The sequence below is a fragment of the Schistocerca nitens genome, chromosome 1, assembly GCF_023898315.1.
Source record: "Schistocerca nitens isolate TAMUIC-IGC-003100 chromosome 1, iqSchNite1.1, whole genome shotgun sequence".
Lineage (NCBI taxonomy): Eukaryota > Metazoa > Arthropoda > Insecta > Orthoptera > Acrididae > Schistocerca > Schistocerca nitens.
The window spans coordinates 651041679-651062683 of NC_064614.1; the positions used below are offsets into that span (position 1 = coordinate 651041679).

The following is a 21005-nucleotide window of genomic DNA, read 5'->3' on the forward strand; positions in this document are numbered from 1 at the left end:
TAATGATAAATACTGTGGACAGAAAAATCTGGCCGACGTCATTTAGTGATCAACTATGCAAAAACTTGTTCTGTAGAATCAACTGTGTTTGAGAAACTCTGTAAAGAAATTTGTGAGGATCATAAAGGGTTGTTAGTCACAGCAAAATCTGTTTGATTTCCAAAGAAAAAATACCAAAGTTCTACAACTTCGAGACGACGTACTTGCATTTTGAAACTAATGATGATGATAAGATTGATTACTGTGAATGTCTTAAGTCATGTTTAGTATGCTGAACTGGAATACCATTCTAGCATTTTCAATAAACTAATTCTTTGAATTCAGGTATGCAGGTATGAATGAAACTGCTCTGAAAAGAGCAACTTATCAAAATCTCGTCAAATAAAGTTCTGAGATCAAAATTTAAAGAAAATGCTCCCGATGTTTATCTCCAAGTGAATATTGAGATATCACAGGTAAATCAACCTCTCTTTTACTGCCCATGTCAACATTCTACTTGTGCAAGTGGGGAGTCTCTAGATTGAAGAATGTAAAAACATGACAACAGGTCTCGCCTCTTTAATACAAATGGCGGGACGAGTTGTATATGTCAAGAGTTTGCCCATGTACAAGTCCACCTTGCAGATATCGCCAGGGGCAAGTAACTCACTAGTTTTGAATTTACCGTGTCTATATGTCTGATGTTAATGTTCATTTTTTTCCTGCTTAACCCGACAGCAGGCGTGTCAACTTTCATGACACCACTAGTCGCGATGTATCTCTTGGATACATGCGACGATTTTTTTGGGTTTTTGTTTGTTTACAGGTTCTTTTTCTTTTGTTTTTGTTTTAAATTGCAGTTACCTTTATTGTTACAGATTTTACAAATACAGAAGTGAACATCAGGTTCATTACACTCTCAAATTAACAGAAATATTTGACATTTTGTAATGGTGAAGTACATGAAATTCTTTTAAAAATTGATTTTATTATAGATACAAATAAATTATTGAACTAATCAAAGCATGTCTCTTTTTACTAATTGCCCTCTACAGAAAGACATTGTTCACAAATTATTTGTGCGTGTTTTTGCAAACAAAGATGTGTACCGCATTTTTCACATGTATACTTGCTGAGACAAGTCTTTTTTGTCTCGCTGTAGCATGACTAGCACCTTTTTCTTTTCTTGTTTTTTGATTCCAAGGATTGTTCAGAGTTTTCTTGCTCTTTTCCTTTAGGTTTGTACTTTACTAGCATTGACTTTATATCATCAGGTAGAGTCATAATAAGAGCTCTTCTTTTGAGATGATCTTGCAGTAGAGTCAGAGCCAGAGTTTTGAGGTACTCGCGCCGATTTGAGTATTTATTCTTGTTGCCCAAGAAAATTAATCTTGAGTTGATGCCTGCAATGTTCAATAGGTGGGAAAAAATCACCATAGGCCATCTTCTTGTTGACCTAGCTACATTGTAGGTTGCACAATGTTTGTCAACTACCTCAACTCCAGATTTGGTGTCATTATAGTGTAGAATAATTGCTGGTTTTTTTCTCTAAACCTTCCGAAACCTCACTTGATGATACATGCATATTCGAAAGGAGGACTACAGTTTTCCCTTTTTTCGGGACATACGACACAAGGGTTTGATTCTTGCTGTAGCCAAATACGCTATCATATTGCTGTCTACTTTTTGGTGCTAAGAAATTCGATGGCAGTTCCTTGTTGTTTCTTCTAATTGTGCCTACAAACGACAGTCTCCTTTTATGCAGTTCTCTTACTAACTCCAAACTAGTGAACCAGTTATCTGCTGTAATGTTTCTACCCGTCCCATATATTGGTTCGGCAAGTCTCAGAACGACTTCTTTGGCGAAGTTGTTATTCTGAAAGGGTCCTTCTGGTTATAATCCACAATATATTTCCATGTTGTAAGTATAATAAAGCTTGGCATCACATAGGCAGAAAATTTTGATGCCATATTTAGATGGTTTGGATGGTATGAACTGGCGAAATCCACACCGGCCTCGAAATGCTGGTAGCTGCTCATCAACTGTGACGTTCTGACCAAGGGAGTAATGTGTCGTGCAGTTATTCAAACACATGGTGAACATTTCCTTCACAGCTGCTAATTTGTCTGTCTTGCGCCGTTCTTGTCTTGTGGCTCCATCATCAAAACGAACACATCTTATTAGAAACAGGAAACGTTTTTCGGACATGGTCATTCTAAAAATATTCAGACCAAGGTCATCTGCTGTCCAGAAGTCGTGAACATTCTGTCACCCACCATGGAACACACCAGCAAGGTATCAGAAACCAAGAAAGGCTTTTATTTCAATTGCGTCTGTGTCCTTGCAGTCACTCTCGCGAGCAAAGTTTCCTTTTAGATCAGCTATACGCCTGTTAGTGTTGACCACAATTAGATCTAGGATATCATTACTGATGAATAGGCTCCAGCAGTCAATTTCAGTTACCATTTTCTTTGCGTCTCCAACTACCCCAGGCAGTTTGGTTAGTATATTATGAGGCCGTGTCTGTGTTGCTTTCCAAGGCACGTTCCTCCATTTAGTTCCATCCTTACCTAAAATAAAAAAATAAGTACATTACATCATTATTAGATATTGTTATTATTACATCTGAAAGCATATTTATTGTCTCTTTCTACTCACCAAAATAGTAATGTTCATCAGTTTCCTGCGCTTCATTATTTTCCTCTTCATCAAATTCATGATCTGTGTCTGAGTCTACAGATCATGTTTCGAGTATATCTTCAGTTTCTGAATCAGTTTCAGCAAGATCATCTTCAGTGGATACCTCGTCGTCGAGAAGAAGGCGATGTACTTCTTCCAAATCCTTAGAATTTTCTAGATCATATCGTTTACTCATTTTGAAAGAGAGTATACATAGCTACAACGAAACATTGCTTCATTTAGAAGACAACAACGCAACTGCCGACTTGCGTACGCTGCAAACAATGCAACAGCTGCAGTCATTAGCGGCGACAAAGCGTTACCTGAGTAGGCGCGCTGTATCTGAGAGATACAGGCAGTACACGATACCACACCTGACTCATTTATGACCTTGTCAGTATCGGGATAAGACTGAAATTCCTGTGAAGCAATAAGAAAGGTATGACATAAGATGTCGTTACCACTGTTCATTGCGGTAATATTAGAGAAAAAGTAGGTAATGTATCTCACAGATACATGCGCGACTGTCGGAGGGTTAAGAGTCATAAGTTTCTTTTGTGTTCATAAGTTCCTCCTTAAGGGGATATGGAATCGCCTATCCCTGCAATGTTAAAATATGCATACTATAGGGAACATTGCCTCACAAACTACTGGAAACAGATAGATAAAATTTTTACTGTTTGTGCTTTGATATTTTATAACAATACTGAAACAACAGTTAATTGTCAAAGTATTTTTCTTAAAGAGATATTTTACATTTATTTTCACGTAAATTTTTTCCATCACTTTTTACTAAATTATCACCACTAAGTCTTTTGTAAATCAAGTAATTAAAAAATTGTTGTTTCAGTGTGTAAAAGAAATCCATGTGACAGTCATAAAAATTTCAGACTCCTTACCTGAGACAATGTTTCTAGAACGAGTGAAAAGCAAACTTAAGGAAATTGAGAAAAAACATTAAAACATTCCTGATCCATAGTTAATACCCCTTTCACAGTCTTCGTAATCATCTTCAAGTCTTCTTTTGGCACCTCTCTGCACCTGTCTTGCTTTTTTGACTAATGTCTTGATTATATGTTCCCAGCATGCCTTAGTCTGTGCGGATCTAAAGTCAACATAGCATGTACTGTGCGGGAACCATCATAAAACCCAACTTTTGAAGGACCTGGCATTTAGTTATATTCCCAAGATTGAAGGTTTCCACAGCATCATACACACCAAAATGTAGTGTGTTAATTCCGAAAAACGCTGTTTTTGGGAGACGATGCCATATCACACTATTCAAGCATTCGTTGGGGTTCTGCGTTTTCCCATGAAGACAGTTCTTCAGAAGACTTCTGTCAGCCAGATCTCTGAAAATGGGCTTTATTTCTTCTGTGATGGCTAATGGTAGAGTGTGGTGAATGTATTTCTATCCAGTTGTTAGTCCTCTATTGTATTTACACCAGCTCTTTTCACCTTTGGGGCACAAACCTTGTTCTGGATGTACATCTGTGGATGCAGTGTGGAAATACAAAGCCCATATACTTTCCTCATTTCTTCAAGATTGCCTGTATTTTGCCTGATTGCAAAGCCAAAGCAATTCTGAATTTGCTCTATTATGGAATCAGTCTATCTTCCTTTGCCATGCAAGGTTTTCCTATCATCTAGTTTTTCCCTTTCGTAACTGATTTTAACCTTCTCAGCCTGGCACCATTCTCTTCTGCACATGTCCTATACATTTAAGTTTGCTTATATTTACACTGTTCCCATATGGTTTGCTTTCCAGAACTTCTTTGAATGCTTTAGAGCCACCATCTCCCTCATACTTGACACAGCGAACATTATACCACTCTGAAGAGCAATAAAAAATTTTTTTTTCACCCCAGCAACCTCCATGCCACCACCACTGCCATAGTAATTTGCAACACAGTCATCACTATGTTCATTTTTCAGCCTATCTATGCATCTACAGTATTTAAACATTATTGCAACATCAATAACCTTGCCAGTGCCAACTCTAGTTGCTGTTACAACACCATTGTTGGAGGTGTGACCCCTTTTTAGCCATGTCCCATCAAAAGCTACTGTGAGGTCACGACTGCCATGATTTTCTTTCACTGCTTCTTCCACAGCTACCTGCATTGACTTCGTGCTACATTTTCAACTGCAGACCCTAGTACATAGTTGTAAGCATCAAATTTTGAAGGTACATTGGAAGATTTAGAACACCACATAGCATATCACCATTTGCTTTGCCCTTACCAATTGCTCGTAATCCATAAACTAACCTAATATTTACACTATAAAGTTCGGTTTTCTTGTATCCATTATTTACAGTTACTGAAACAGGACTTGGCAATTTACAGCTGTACTTACAAACACTGCATATTAAATTAAACTGGACAGCCAGACCGACATGGGATTCTACTTTCAGAGAAACGTTTCCTTGACATTTTTTGCAGCACACATTGTTTTCAAGAGCTTCACACAATATATCTAGTAAATTATATTCCTCTTCCAAATCTCTTATTTTTTTATGAGAAGCACTGTTTTCATTTGGAGTAAGTTCGTTCGGCAAATCAGCAGTAAGTGGACTCACATTTTCCAACAGTGATCATGAAGAACTGCTTTGCTTTGCTAATGAATCATTTCTTTTCTTTTATGACTTCACGCACTTTATAAACACTTTTGCTCTAGCTCTAGGCATTTTCACTGCAGAAAATGAAGTACTAAATACGAAATAACTTGACAACTACTACTTTCATATAGCACACTGTTTACAAACAATCCCGTCACAATCAAAGAGTAACTTGAGGAAACCAGAGGGGAAACATTTTCGGACAAATAGTGTACAAAGAGTTGCTGGAAATCGGTATATTTGAATTCATGTCACATAAATGTACTGCCAAAAAGCCATGAGAGACGTGTATAACTAAAGCACAATACCCAACCTCACAAGCCTATAAAAATAAAATAGTTATAATTCTAGTAGAGCTATGTATGATATGTCATTTTAAATGATGAAACTTGGCTGAAAATAATACTACTATAAAATGAAAATCAGATTTTTTTATCCCAAAATCTGATTCCGTATCCCCTTAAGAAAGATATGTTTCTTGTTGTTGCACACCTTATTTTTGTATTCATATGTTCTTATTAAAGAATCTTATGTAATAAATTTTGTAAAGTTTGTATTTATTGTAATAAAGTACATAGAATAAATTTTTTGTGTGTTTGCTTTTGTGCATCAAAATCACATATAGCTGTGTCTTGAAAGTTTGAAATGTACTTTGCTGTGTGTGTCCCAAAGGAAAAAAGGCTGCGAAATGTGGGTTTGGTGTACCTTGTGTTTAAAATACCAGACCTGGTTGTAGTAGTAAATTATTTTGGCAGATACAAAGGGAGAGACACTAGGAGGAACTTAGAGTACTAAGATATGCCAAAGAAGCATTAGATTTTGGTTTTTGCTATGGAAGAAGAGAAACTGAGTTGGAGAAGGTAGGAAGTGTAGGTCAGCATTCTTTTTGCAAGTACATGGATATACTGTTTGCTGAACACCGAAACACCAAAGATTTACATGTCCCTATCTTCACTTGAAGTTGAATATGTAGCATTGGCTGCAGTGGCAGCTGAACTTCATTGACTAACTCAACTGTTGACTTGACATGGGTCTGGAGGTCAGCCATTAAGGATTGCAGAAGACAATTATTGTTCTATGCATTTGCTTGGAAGGTGGGAGTATCGAGGAATGAGGCACGTAGATATTGAATACAGTGCTGTCAGGCTTTGCGCATAGGAATTATTATTGTTTGTTATATAAGCACAAAGGAACAACTGGTTGACCTGTTAACTAAGCTGTATCCAGTGAACAATTTGAAAAGTTGAGATATGGTTTAAATGTTCTCAGAGGAGCTCTAAATATTGTCAGAAGTTCATCAAATATATAGTTGTTGCTACAAGTTAACTTCTTTTTGTGCCCGAGGAATGCCCACAACTATCTAAATTTATCTTCTTCGTATTGCCAGGATTGGAAACATTGTACCAGTGTGAGATAAGCTACTTAAGATCAATGAGGTCTGTCAGCTTAACTCATTTGTCATGTGGATTTTATGGAATTCTCATGAATTATGTCTTCTATATTCTTTAAGGGTCTCTTCATCTTCTGGTGGGGGAGCTAAAATTATCTGTATGCTAAATTAGAGGTGTTCAGTGCATGCATCAAGCTTGGTCATTACTAATGACCTTAGTAGTTGTTTGGTAGTGGGGTAATGAGAAACATGTGGCTCAAGCACAAATACTCAAGAGTAAGGCAACTCGGTCATACTCATAGTAGAAAGGCTATTAACGAAGTGATAATGAATAAAATGCAATGAAAGCTGTGTGCATTAAAAGCACAATACTCAGTATATGGAAGGAAAGTAGGCAGGCAGACAGTTAGGTTAGAGTTTAACGCACATTCAACATCAGAGCAATAAAAAATTATCTTTGGTATTTGAATGAAAAATAAAACTTAAAATATAAGATAACTGAGTCATAAAATAGTGTCGTCACTAGAGCCACCCCTGTTTGTATATCTCTCAAGTTCGAATGTACATTTAGAAGCTGATGAATGTCAGTTCAAGAATTTCTTTATATGGGAGTGGTGGATACTTTTTTGTTCTTCCTCCTCGACTAGGCTGTGTCACTCGAACATAATTTGTGATACATTTTTTCAGTCTTTTTCTCACTGAGAGCTTGAATTCCTTGAAAGGAGGTTGAACTCATGTAAGCTTGTAATGGGAATCCTGTAGTTCGTTAATGACTTTGCTTGTTAGGATGGTATGTGTATGTCCTTTCAACAATTTAAGTATTTCATTTTCATCTTCACTTCGAAATCTGGTATATTGGATGTCCACAGCAGTTGAAAAGTGTCAGCCTCCAGGCCTACTTGGCTTCTTGAAAGGTTCCAAGAATTTAATTTTGCCATCCATTATATCAAGCTGATATGCAGATATAATTGCCTTGTTGCTCTTATGTAACAGCAAATTCTCAATCATCATCCTCCCACAGCTCCTGAATGAATTGAATTTCGCATGTAGTCTACCATTGAAATTTATATTCCATTTTAACAAATTTCTCTTCATCAAAAATATTCACCTTATTGCTGCCAGTCAGCATTTTATCTTTTCTGCTTCAGCCATTGGCACCTGTTGTCTGCTGACAATGACCTAGATTTACAGGTAATCATTATATTATGTTCTTATACCTTTTGATGGTGCCTATCTCGGTGTCTGAATGATCTTTTGTACTAGTTTAGACTAACATATCTGATAATGATAGATAGGAGTTTACAAGAAAAGAAATTTTGTGATCCAAAGACTGTTTTACATTCTTCTTTGGCATGTGTCAAATATTTGGTGCGGCGGTACAGGTGAGCTTTCTTATTAAAAGACGGAGCTCCAAGTGTAGTCTAGTAATGACCGATAGTGTCCATTGTTCCCTTAAACAGGCTGTGGTATTTTCATCTAAGTACCGGTAAAAGCTTGTAATTCCCCACAATTGTTTGCATTCACAAGTTCTTCCTATTGCTTGATCCAAATGTAGTCATCCATTGTAAAATCAACAGATTTTCATAGTTGTTTGTATCTTTAACTAGTCTCTTTATTTAAACGTAAGCCTACCGTTCATCAGTAAATTGCGATCTGCTCCAGGGCATGCTTTATAATCCAATATCTGATTTCAGAATCTCTGCCTGATCATGATGTAATCTAACTGGAATCTTCCATATCTCCCGGCATTTTCCAACTATACCACCTCCTCTTGGATTCTTGAACAGTATTTTTCCATTTATGTAGTATAGATAAGAGTTGTGATCAAAAAGTAATGGGAATTTTTTAATTTCGCAGGCTTTATACATCAGAGTTTCAAATTTTTTTATCTTGTTGGTGCACATGTTCCAGCTGTATGTATGCATTCTCACGTGTTTCGAATATTTAGTTTATTGTTGACAGTCAAAAATGTTTTGTGTTTCGGATCACTCATTGAATTTTTCCTCTTGAAAAAGATGGATCAAAGAACTAGCATTAAATTTTTGTTTAAAAATGGAACAAAATGCAGCAGCACATCCAAAATGTTGTTGTGGGTTTTGGTGAATCTGCTATGAGTAAAAAGTGTTTACAAATGATATAAATGTTTCAAAGAGGGTCGAGGAAACATTGCTGACAGCAATGACCGCCATGAACGCTCTAGCACGTCAGTTGCTGACAACAGTGTGGAAGAAGTAAAGAAAATGATTCTTGAAAGTCACTGAATCAACATAAGAGGAGTTTCTGATGATGTTGGCATATGCCAAGTAATTTTTTGGCGTGTTTAGGGCATGAAACGTGTAGCAGCAAAGTTTTTCCAAAATTGTTGTAAAGTCTTCATATGGGCATCACTCAGGAATTGCTGAATGAATTTGACAATGATCCAGACCTTGTAAAGAAGGTTATAGCAAGTGACAAAACATGGGTATATGTGTATGACATCTAAACCAAGATCCAGTTGTCTCAGTGGAAACCAACCAGAGAGCCAAGACAAAAAAAGAAAAAAAAGACATAACATTCAATCACATGTGAAGGTTCCTCTGTTTTCTTAGAATACAGTGGGATGGTGCATCATAAGCTTCTGCCTTTGGTTGTACGGTTAATAAGGAATACTAACTGGAAGTTACGTGCTGTTCATGTGAAGCAATCCGAAGAAAACAACCAGAATTGTGGCAAAATGGGACATGAAAATTGCATGACGATAATGCTCGTGTTGGCACCTCGAAGTTCGTTTGTGATATATATATATATATATATATATATATATATATATATATATATATATATATATATATATATATATATATATATATATATAAAAAGAAAGATGATGAGACTTACCAAACAAAAGCGCTGGCAGGTCGATAGGCACACAAACAAACACAAATATACACACAAAATTCAAGCTTTCGCAACAAACTGTTGCCTCATCAGGAAAGAGGGGAAGGAGAGGGAAAGACGAAAGGATGTGGGTTTTAAGGGAGAGGATAAGGAGTCATTCCAATCCCGGGAGCGGAAAGACTTACCTTAGGGGGAAAAAAGGACAGGTATACACTCGCACACACACCCATATCCATCCACACATACAGACACAAGCAGACAAATATGTCTGCTTGTGTCTGTATGTGTGGATGGATATGGGTGTGTGTGCGAGTGTATACCTGTCCTTTTTTCCCCCTAAGGTAAGTCTTTCCGCTCCCGGGATTGGAATGACTCCTTATCCTCTCCCTTAAAACCCACATCCTTTCGTCTTTCCCTCTCCTTCCCCTCTTTCCTGATGAGGCAACAGTTTGTTGCGAAAGCTTGAATTTTGTGTGTATATTTGTGTTTGTTTGTGTGTCTATCGACCTGCCAGCGCTTTTGTTTGGTAAGTCTCATCATCTTTCTTTTTAGATATATTTTTCCACGTGGAATGTTTCCCTCTGTTTTATATATATATATATATATATATATATATATATATATATATATATATATATATATATATATATATATATATATATATAGAGGGGGAAACATTCCACGTAGGAAAAATATATCTAAAAACAAAGATGTGTGACTTACCAAATGAAAGTGATGGCAGGTCGACAGACACACAAACGAACACAAACATACACACAAAATTCAAGCTTTCGCAACAAACTGTTGCCTCATCAGGAAAGAGGGAAGGAGAGGGAAAGACGAAAGGATGTGGGTTTTAAGGGAGAGGGTAAGGAGTCATTCCAATCCCGGGAGCGGAAAGACTTACCTTAGGGGGAAAAAAGGACAGGTATACACTCGCGCACACACACACATATCCATCCACACATATACAGACACAAGCAGACATATTTAAAGTTTGGGCAGAGATGTCAGACTGATATACAGACACAAGCAGACATATTTAAAGTTTGGGCAGAGATGTCAGACTGACATCTCTGCCCAAACTTTAAATATGTCTGCTTGTGTCTGTATATGTGTGGATGTGTGTGTGTGTGTGTGTGTGTGTGTGTGTGTGTGTGTGTGTGTGGATGGATATGTGTGTGTGTGTGTGCGAGTGTATACCTGTCCTTTTTTCCCCCTAAGGTAAGTCTTTCCGCTCCCGGGATTGGAATGACTCCTTACCCTCTCCCTTAAAACCCACATCCTTTCATCTTTCCCTCTCCTTCCCTCTTTCCTGACGAAGCTACCGTTGGTTGCGAAAGCTAGAATTTTGTGTGTATATTTGTGTTTGTTTGTGTGTCTATCGACCTGCCAGCACTTATATATATATATCTCCTCAGCTGCTGTATTTGCTGGACATGGCACCCTGTGACTACTTTCTGTTTCTGTGGCTGAAGAGAAAAATGGAAGTACTGTGGGGTTTTTGCTACCATTGGTGAGATACAAGGAGAATTTCTGAAGGAGCTGAAAACCATAGTGAAAAGTGATTTCCAGAAGTGCTTCCGAGATTGGAAAAAGCACTGGCACAAGTGTGCTATATCTGAGGGGGGGTTACTTTGAAGGGGAGAAAATTGATGTTGATGACCAAATAAATAAACTTGAAGTAAATCAGTCAGGAACTTAATAGCGTTAGCCTTTTCCATATGTATGCATTAAAAAGCTGTAGCCCACGGCCGTCTGAACATTTACTGGCGCATTGTGTAAAAATTTAAAGTAAATTGTTCAAGAACTTAGAGATTTTTGATAACAACTTTAAACTAATACTTGTCTTTATATCCTAATATAGATGTTTGAAATCAGAACACTTGTTTTACATTATTTGCAGAAATACAGGGTGTGTGTTGTTGAATAACGTATTATTTTGAAAATACCTGTAGTAGACTAAGCAGATAAAAGTACATGGACAATAAAGTCAAGTGTCACTACCTCAAGAAACTGTCTGGTGGAATGAGTTAAGAAAGTTGTTCAGAATAGGAATTTCATGAAGGAGATTTGCATCAAACAACTCTGGGGAAGCCAAATTAGACATAACTGTCTAATCATAGACGGAAAGGGGGGCGGGGGAGTGTCAAAATTAAAAATGCAGGTTAAACAATTTTTTGAGTATAGTGGAGGGGCAAAATAACAGTTCAGAAAAACAGTCTAACCGTAAGTAGAAGAAAAAAAGAAAAATACAGGGCAAACAGTTGGTTTAGTTGTGGAGTTGAAGTGCCAAGTATGGTTGAGTTAAAGAATAAAAAAAAATTTGAATAACAATTCTCAGAACAAAACAAATGGTTATGAATATATGCAGTTATATAATGTCATTTTCAACTAATATGACAAGATGAGAAGCACATGCTAAACTGGCACTGGGTCAAAAAATTCAGAATAAATGGGGCAACAAGTTTTTGTGTTGAAGAAATTCTCCAGCAGGTGACCTAAGAATTGTAAATGAGGAATAGATTGTGAACAACTTCCCAGTGATCAGCTAGCTTTGGTTGTACCACACAGAAAGAGGCTGATAACAATATACAAAAAGCTTCCAAACATTTATTTTGTAAATATAGTGACATAAAGGATTGAAGGTGGCAACAGGACTAGCAGAGTGTGTTCTCAAGACAACATAAGAGTTTTTCCATTCCTGCCTACAAAAAGCTAAAAGAAATTTTCAAGAAAAAAGTCAAGTATACTTAGATTTAAATGTTACCAGGGAGACCGATCATGATACCTGGGAGAAGCAGATGTTTAAGGACCACAAAATTAAATCGGTAATCCCAGATTTGTAACAAAAAAGAAACTGGGAAATGATTTTAGTGTAGCAGCATTCATCACACAGATAAATGACTGTATTATTCTCTTCCATGTTTACAGCCTGTTGTTAGTGGGGAAATGGTGGGGGAGCTGCAGTCTAGATCAGTGGAGTGAGTTCTTGAAAATTTGGATCTTAGGACTATATGAAAACACGTTTAAAAAGTTTGTCGGAATGAGAGGTGTAGAGAAGTACTAGTTCATCATTTGCAGTGGTGGTGTTATCGTCCGCAGGTCGTGGTCGTGTGGTAGCGTTCTCGCTTCCCGCGCCCGGGTTCCCAGGTTCGATTCCCGGTGGGGTCAGGGATTTTCTCTGCCTCGTGATGACTGGGTGTTGTGTGATGTCCTTAGGTTAGTTAGGTTTAAGTAGTTCTAAGTTCTAGGGGACTGATGACCATAGATGTTAAGTCCCATAGTGCTCAGAGCCATTTGAACCATTTTTGTTGTTGTTATCGTTGTTGTCTGTTCATGTGTGTGCACCGAATAGGTAATTCTTAATCTCCTTTTCTGCATCAGAAGATGATGTAGTTAATTCACGCGTGTGCGTGCATGTGTAATGAGTAAGACATGTAGACAGAATTTAAGTTTTCATCTGTTATTGTAGAAATGCTGCTTTTTCAGATCTGTTAATTTTTTTTGTCTTGTTTTCCAGGAGGACAGCACCCATGAAAAGGATTCAAAAGGCAAGTTACATTGCTGTTTTTTTTTTTCATTTTTTATTTTTTTCATTTTTTATTTTTATTTTTTAAAATATACCCATAAAGCATTAATTCTTCTCATGTTTCTCCTACTTACAAGCAAACATATCCCACCCCCTCCTCCCCTACCACACACACACACACACACACACACACACACACACACACACACACACACACACACACGTACGTGTATACAGGGTGTAACAAAAAGACGCGGCCAAACTTACACAGAACATTCCACGTGTTATAGGGACATGGGTTTAGAAACACTTGATTTCCATGTTAGAGCTTAGTCACTAAAACTCTTCAACAACATCATCTACATCAAAACGAAAGCTCATTTGTGGACAGAAGCACATATGCAGTAAAGAGCAATTTTTAAATAACCACTTACAGAAGTGTATCTGTACAGGAAAATCAGCTGAAGATATTGCTTGCACACACTGTACATGGTATGGATACAGCAGGTTCTACATCTACATGAATACTCTGCAATTCACAGTTACTGGTTTACAAACAATTTACTTAGCCACCTTCAAACTATTTCTATACTGTTCTGCACAAATAGTGCACTTGAAAAACGAACACTTCAGTCTTTCCTTTCCAGCTCCGATTTTTTCTTATTTATTTGAAATGATTATCTGTCCTTATATAGATGGACACCATTCACATTTGGAGGAGAAAGTTGGTGATTGAAATCTCATGAAAAGGTCCTGACGCAATAAAAAAAAGTTTGTTTTAATTATGGTCACTCCACCTTGCATATCCTATCACAGATACGATATGCAAGTTACGCAATAATACAAACTCAGCTGCCCTTCCTTGAACTACTTTGATGTCCTCCATCAGTTCTGTCTGAAGCAGACCTCTAGAAAAGGATAGACAAGCATAGTACAGGAAGTCTCGTTAGTACACTTATTAACAGTCTGCAAAAATGCAGTAGTAGATGTAGTGGCCATATTGCACTCACGACTTCAAATTGTCATAGCCGTACCATTTATTGAATAGCTGCCTTGCGTGTTTGGACTATAATTTTCAAAGTCTGTTAGGAAAATATACACAGTATCATTAGTAAAACAAAGGGTTACATTGAATCCACAGAAGAACTGTAGCATCCATGGAGAGCTTGCATGTCTAAAAGCCATTTATATTAAAAACACTGGATATACTAAACGTACGATTATGTAGTACCTAATAGTCGGTTGTGAGAAACAGTCAAGTGGAAACTAATTCCTGGTACTGCGTGTGGTATTTAAGTGAAGTATGCTACTGGAGGGTGTTACAGTAGCACTATGTCAACCATTTACGTATAGTAACTTAACAGATATGTGTTTTAAAGTAAAACTAATAGACAGTCCTATTACAATTGTTCGAGCAACTAACTGCACTGTTAAACATACATGTGCCATAAACTTAACAGCAAGATAGATGGCATTGCTTATGAAAAAAGTATTCCAGCATACCTACAGTTCACAAGTGTGCCTCCTAGGCTGCATTATTGTGTCCAGGTTTTGTTGCTTGACAGTTGTAATTTGTTTAAACAATGGAAAATCTAGGATGGAATGCAACAATATTATGTAAAGGATAGTTGCTACCTACCATATAGTGGAGTGCATGTGCATCAAAAGGTGAGCATGTGGCCAACAAGGGGCCCCCCCCCCTCCAGTGTGTGCACACATTTGCATGCGCGCGCGCGCACACGCGCGCACACACACACACACACACACACACACACACACACCACAGTCTGTCCGTGGCCGAGGCTGTGGTCGTGTGTGCGAGTGGTTTGCCCCTCCCTCCTGTCACTGACAATGGCTGAGACTGTTTGCGCGCGCGTCTCACTTTCCAAAAGGCTTTTTATTTTGCCTATCTACAACTCAGCCTCTCCACTATGTGGTGAGTAGCAACTATCCTATTCATGATACTGCCTGGTCTATTTTATTATTTCATGTATGTGGTCCTTTTATGATCTATCATGCACGTTTGTGGATGTATTTCGAATATGTATAAATTCAGAATGTATTCATGGGCTGTTCTAAATCATATGCATGTTGAAAATATTTTTCGTAAGCAACATTATCTATTTTGCTTTTAAGTATAGCACATATGTGTTTAACAGTGTAGTTATTGTTTGGAGAGTTGTAAAATGACAATCTATTATTATTATTATTATTATTATTATTATTATTACTGTTATTATTACTCCATTTTTAATTTCTGTGTAATTTATTATACATGTCTATAAATATACTGTATGTAAATGGTTGACATATTGCTATCTGGCTCCCCCTTGTAGCTGACTTTAAAACAGCATTTGAAAATGATGTAGAATCTAAACGCATAAAGCAGCTATTTAGTGCAGTGTGGCTAAAACAGTTTGAAATTTTTAGTAGGCCTGCTGCATCTTCTAAGTGTTCTGCCATTAAATTACTGTCTGGCCAGCTTTGCCTGCAACATTATCTATTTGATCATTCCAATTTGTTGTTCATAATCACAATACATAAGTATTTAGTTGAATTCACAGCCTTTAGATTTGTGTGATTAACAAAAATGTGGAGGATTCCTTTTAACAGTTAGGTGGACAACTTCACACGTTTCATTATTTAGAGGCAGTTGCCACTTTTGGCACCATGCGTATATCTTGTCCAAATCATCTGAAATCGTTTTTATCTTCTGAATGATGGTAAATGACAGCATCATATGCAAACAATGTAAGATAACTGCTCATATTGTCTCGTAATTCATTTATATAGGCCAGGATCGGATGATGGGCTGTAACACTTCTGGGGATTGCCAGACATCATTTCTGTTTGACTAAATGTCTCTCGATCAGTTACAGCAAACTGTGATCGTTCAGGAAATCGTAGATCCAGTCTCTCACAATTAGAAGTCACTTATGGGAATGGTGTCAAAAGCCTTATGGAAATCTAAAAATACGGAATCAATTTGAGGTCTCCTGTCAATAGCACAAGAACAATATTTTCAAAATCTGTGCTGGCTGTGTGGCAATAGATTGTTTTCCTAGAGTCAATGCGTAATGTTGGAACATAGTATATCTTCCAAAATCCTTACTGCAAGTTGATGCTAGCAATATGAGTCTGTAATGTAGTGGATTACTCATATCTCCTCTCCTGAGTATTGGTGTGACCTTGGGCAACTTTCCAATCTTTCATTGAGTGAGTGGTTGTATATGATAGCCAAGTATGGATCTACTATATCAACATACTCCAAAAGGAACCTAATTGATGTAAATTTTGGACCAGAGGGCGTGCCTTTATTAAAAGATTTAAGTTGCTTCGTTACTCTTCATTCGAATTCCGGAACATTTAATTGGTCTTCTTTGGTGAGGTAATATTGGAAAGCCGTGTTCAGTAACTCCGCTTAAGTGGCACTGTCATTGCTAACACTACCATTGCTTTCACACAGTGAAGATAGTGTGTGTGTGTTCTGTCGCTGATGTACTTTACATATGATTCAATAACTATCACAAGCATTTCACATTGAAGTCTGCACTAAATTTTGGGCTTCAGGAAAATGTCTCCAATGTTGGAGATCTTGTGTTCTTTTAAATTTATTTATTTTTCTGTTGCTTCCACAACAGTGTTCCCACCTGTTTTGTGTGCCATGGGGGTACCATATGTTGTTAATGTATTTGGTATAGATCTCTCTTGCTGTTGATATAATTTCTCTGAATTTAAGCCACATCTACTCTGTGCTTACATAGTCAGTTTGAAAGAAGTAGAGACACACTCTTAAGCAGACGTCAAGTAGAATTTTTATTTGCTTTTCTAAATAGATATATTTTGCAATTTTGTTACAGTATTCACTCTAATTAAAATGACCTAGTGGTCACTAATCCCTATATGTCAGGATGCTCCCTATTTGCTCCGGATTATTTGTTGCCAGGAGGTAGTATTTTTTTGCAACCATTTACACTTCAGTGGCTGTGTGAACTAATTGTTCAAAATATTTTTTGGAGAAAGCATTCAGTAAAATTTCTGGCAATAATTTATGCGTACCACCAGCTTTGAACATGTATTTTCGCAGAGATATTGAGGATATGTTGAAGTCGCCACCCATTATAATTGTGAGAAGCGTACTAGTTGGAATGAGGCTGAAGTTTTCTCTGAACTTCTCAGCAGCTTTATCATATGACCTGGTGGTCAGTAAAAGGAACCAATCAGTAACTTATTCCAGTTGTCAAGTGTATCCTCTACCTATACTAACTCCAAGGAATTATCAACTTCAGTTTCACGAAAAGGTAAAATACTTTTGACAGCACTAAACATTCCATCACCAGCTGTATTTATTCTATCCTTTCTGAACACTGTAGGGCCTTTGCAAAAGTTTCAGCTGAACTTCTCTCGCTTTAGCCAGCTTTCAGTACCAATGATGATTTGAGCTTCACTGCTTTCTACTAGCACCTGGAACTTGGGCTCTTTCCCACCAGCTATGACAGTTTACAACAATAATACAAATTGTTGCTAAAAACAAAGGGCGAAGTCCCCTCCACGCAGGCCCTATTTACGTGTGTTGCTGCATCCTGTGTGTGGTGGACTCTACACAGTGACAGAACTATCTGAGCTTCTGATTCAGACACTCCACTCAGTTCTGCCCAAAACCAGAGAAAATCTCATCCAATCCAAAGTGACACACATTGTTATTACCAACATTAGCCACCCCCTTCAGTTTGTTGCACATTGTCCTCTTCATGGTGTTCAGAACCCCCTGTTCCACATCTGGGATGACTCCCCCCTCCAGCAGGCACACAGAGTGCAACTGGTCTTCTTCCCTTCCTTGGCAGCCATCTCCCTAATCCCTCAGGAACCATCACTAGCTCCCAATTACCAGTAATCCCATCCTCAGAGACTGCCCAGATCTTATAGGTCCAGAGGCTTCCCTTGAAACAGTGCAAGCAACTGCATCTGGCACAGTTCCTTGTCAGACACAGTAGTGCCTGAAACCTCTTCATGAAATGATCCGAGGGGCCCTTCAATTGGCCTCCCAGGAAGTCTTTCATTGACACACCCTGGAATGACCTCCCACTTGACTACAGGTGAAGGGTCACTCGCAGTGCAAGCAGTAACTGATTGGCAGACAAGTGGTCGTTTTGGACATCCCTTGGATCACCACATGTGCCCCCCCCCCCACTCCATCCCACCGCCCTCACCCCCTCCTCACACACAAAGATGCTTATTGGCCTCAAGCTGTGTGAGCAGAGGCAGCACCACATGGAGCTGTGAGCAAAGGGTGACCAATTCAGCTCGCATCTGAATACTGCAATCAGTCCCTACCCATACTAAAGACAGTGGAAGTCTACACTACAAGATTATTAAAATGCAGAACTTGACCGATAAATATACAAACATGCAAGAAATTTAAGAATTTCGACTAAAAAGGACACATGAAGATCAAAATAAATCACTTCTTATGAGAAGCTGTGTCATCTCAGAAGCAGATTGGTGGACTCTGATGCATTGCTGCGATAGAAGCTCCCACCTTACTGCCGTGTAGCTCTCTCCAGATGGTCATGTAGTGAACACTACTTATTGCATTTAGATACTATGGTTGTCATAAATGACGAGAAGTACTTCCTCTTCTACTTTAGGTGCCCTCGTCTTGGGCCTCTTCAAGTTGTGACTTGTAAGCTTTTGAACGTCCCATGTCTTCTAAGTTGGGAAACAGTTGCTTCAAACTTCCAGCCGGGACCTTGTCGTTCAGGAAATATCTCCCGATAGAAACGTTGCCACATGCTAATCCATTCAGCAAATAGACATTACCAACTCCTTATTTGAGTATATGTCCACCACACCGGAGTAGAACCCAAGTGTTGGAGCAACACTGAACAGTTAATGCTAGATTCTTGGTGCCAATAGAGTAGTGTAGTTGGGGGACATGTCAACACAAGCAATGAAGTTTGTGACATGTTACATAACTTTGTTCAGTTGAAACAACACACACAGGCAATGAAACTAAGAATTACTACTTACTGTGCACTCGAACCAAACCTAATCAAGCAGGTATTATGAACATTTCATGTAAGGATATGTAATGTTGTGCATTTGTGCGTTTTTCAAGATTAGTGTAATTATGAAGATAAATAAAAAAACGAGCTGTAACATGTAAATACGCGTTTCTGGATCCATGTCCATCCAACAGATTTTACCCCCTCTGTGTTTGAGGAATGTTTTCTGAAAGTAAGGTAAATTTGAGTATTCTATCAGAGACAACATTACAAAGAATGTAGAATACTAGAATAAGGCATTCTGTTCATCCACCCAGCACTTCCTTCTCCAGTCATATCAAAGCCTTACCCTACCACGCCAGAGATCTGGCTACGTGGAAAAGCGATCAAGTCATACGCCAACTCTGCTGCAGTCACTGCAAAATGTTTTATGTCACTGCAACAACCAACCAGCTGTCCATCAGAATGAAAGGCCCCTCCCAAACTGTGGCCAAGATCAAAGTAGAGCTCCTGGTGGCACAAAATGCAGCTCAACATATCATTCTCAAATTAGGGGACTGCTTCCCAACTCAGCCATCAGGAGATTTCCCTCCATCACAACTTCTTTGATCTCCAGAGATGGGAATTATCCTTGCAACACATCCTCTGCTCCTGGATCCATCCTGACCTCAGTTTTCATTAATGGAAAGTCCCCACACGCTCCACCCAACAACTTGCCCTTCCTTTCCCTCTCCCCCCTTTCTCCCTCCCTCTCCCCCCTTTCTCCCTCCCTCTCCCCCCTTTCTCCCTCCCTCTCCCCCCTTTCTCCCTCCCTCTCCCCCCTTTCTCCCTCCCTCTCCCCCTTTCTCCCTCCCTCTCCCCCCTTTCTCCCTCCCTCTCCCCCCTTTCTCCCTCCCTCTCCCCCCTTTCTCCCTCCCTCTCCCCCCTTTCTCCCTCCCTCTCCCCCCTTTCTCCCTCCCTCTCCCCCCTTTCTCCCTCCCTCTCCCCCCTTTCTCCCTCCCTCTCCCCCCTTTCTCCCTCCCTCTCCCCCCTTTCTCCCTCCCTCTCCCCCCTTTCTCCCTCCCTCTCCCCCCTTTCTCCCTCCCTCTCCCCCCTTTCTCCCTCCCTCTCCCCCTTTCTCCCTCCCTCTCCCCCTTTCTCCCTCCCTCTCCCCCTTTCTCCCTCCCTCTCCCCATTTCTCCCTCCCTCTCCCCCCTTTCTCCCTCCCTCTCCCCCCTTTCTCCCTCCCTCTCCCCCCTTTCTCCCTCCCTCTCACCCCTTTCTCCCTCCCTCTCACCCCTTTCTCCCTCCCTCTCACCCCTTTCTCCCTCCCTCTCACCCCTTTCTCCCTCCCTCTCACCCCTTTCTCCCTCCCTCTCACCCCTTTCTCCCTCCCTCTCACCCCTTTCTCCCTCCCTCTCACCCCTTTCTCCCTCCCTCTCACCCCTTTCTCCCTCCCTCTCCCCCCTTTCTCCCTCCCTCTCACCCCTTTCTCCCTCCCTCTCCCCCTTTCTCCCTCCCTCTCCCCCCTTTCTCCCTCCCTCTCCCCCCTTTCTCCCTCCCTCTCCCCCCTTTCTCCCTCCCTCTCCCCCCCCCCTTTCTCCCTCCCTCTCCCCTTTCTCCCTCCCTCTCCCCCCTTTCTCCCCCTTTCTCCCTCCCTCTCCCCCCTTTCTCCCCCTTTCTCCCCCCCTCTCCCCCCTTTCTCCCCCTTTCTCCCCCCCTCTCCCCCCTTTCTCCCCCTTTCTCCCTCCCTCTCCCCCCTTTCTCCCCCTTTCTCCCTCCCTCTCCCCCCTTTCTCCCCCTTTCTCCCTCCCTCTCCCCCCTTTCTCCCCCTTTCTCCCTCCCTCTCCCCCCTTTCTCCCCCCTTTCCCCCCTCTCCCCCCTTTCTCCCCCCTTTCCCCCTCTCCCCCCTTTCCCCCCTCTCCCCCTCCCTCTCCCCCCCC

General features: G+C 39.7%; 1 protein-coding gene across 4 annotated transcripts in view; it reads left to right on the forward strand.

Moving 5' to 3' along the window:
* The window catches only part of LOC126258608 (SAFB-like transcription modulator), a 215334-nt gene that overhangs the window by 112476 nt on the left and 81853 nt on the right, over nt 1-21005 (forward strand). For all 4 annotated transcript variants that reach the window (XM_049955657.1, XM_049955654.1, XM_049955655.1 and 1 more), the window contains exon 5: nt 13070-13100. In XM_049955657.1, coding sequence (XP_049811614.1) covers nt 13070-13100 — 31 coding nt within the window. The remainder of the gene's footprint in view (nt 1-13069; nt 13101-21005) is intronic.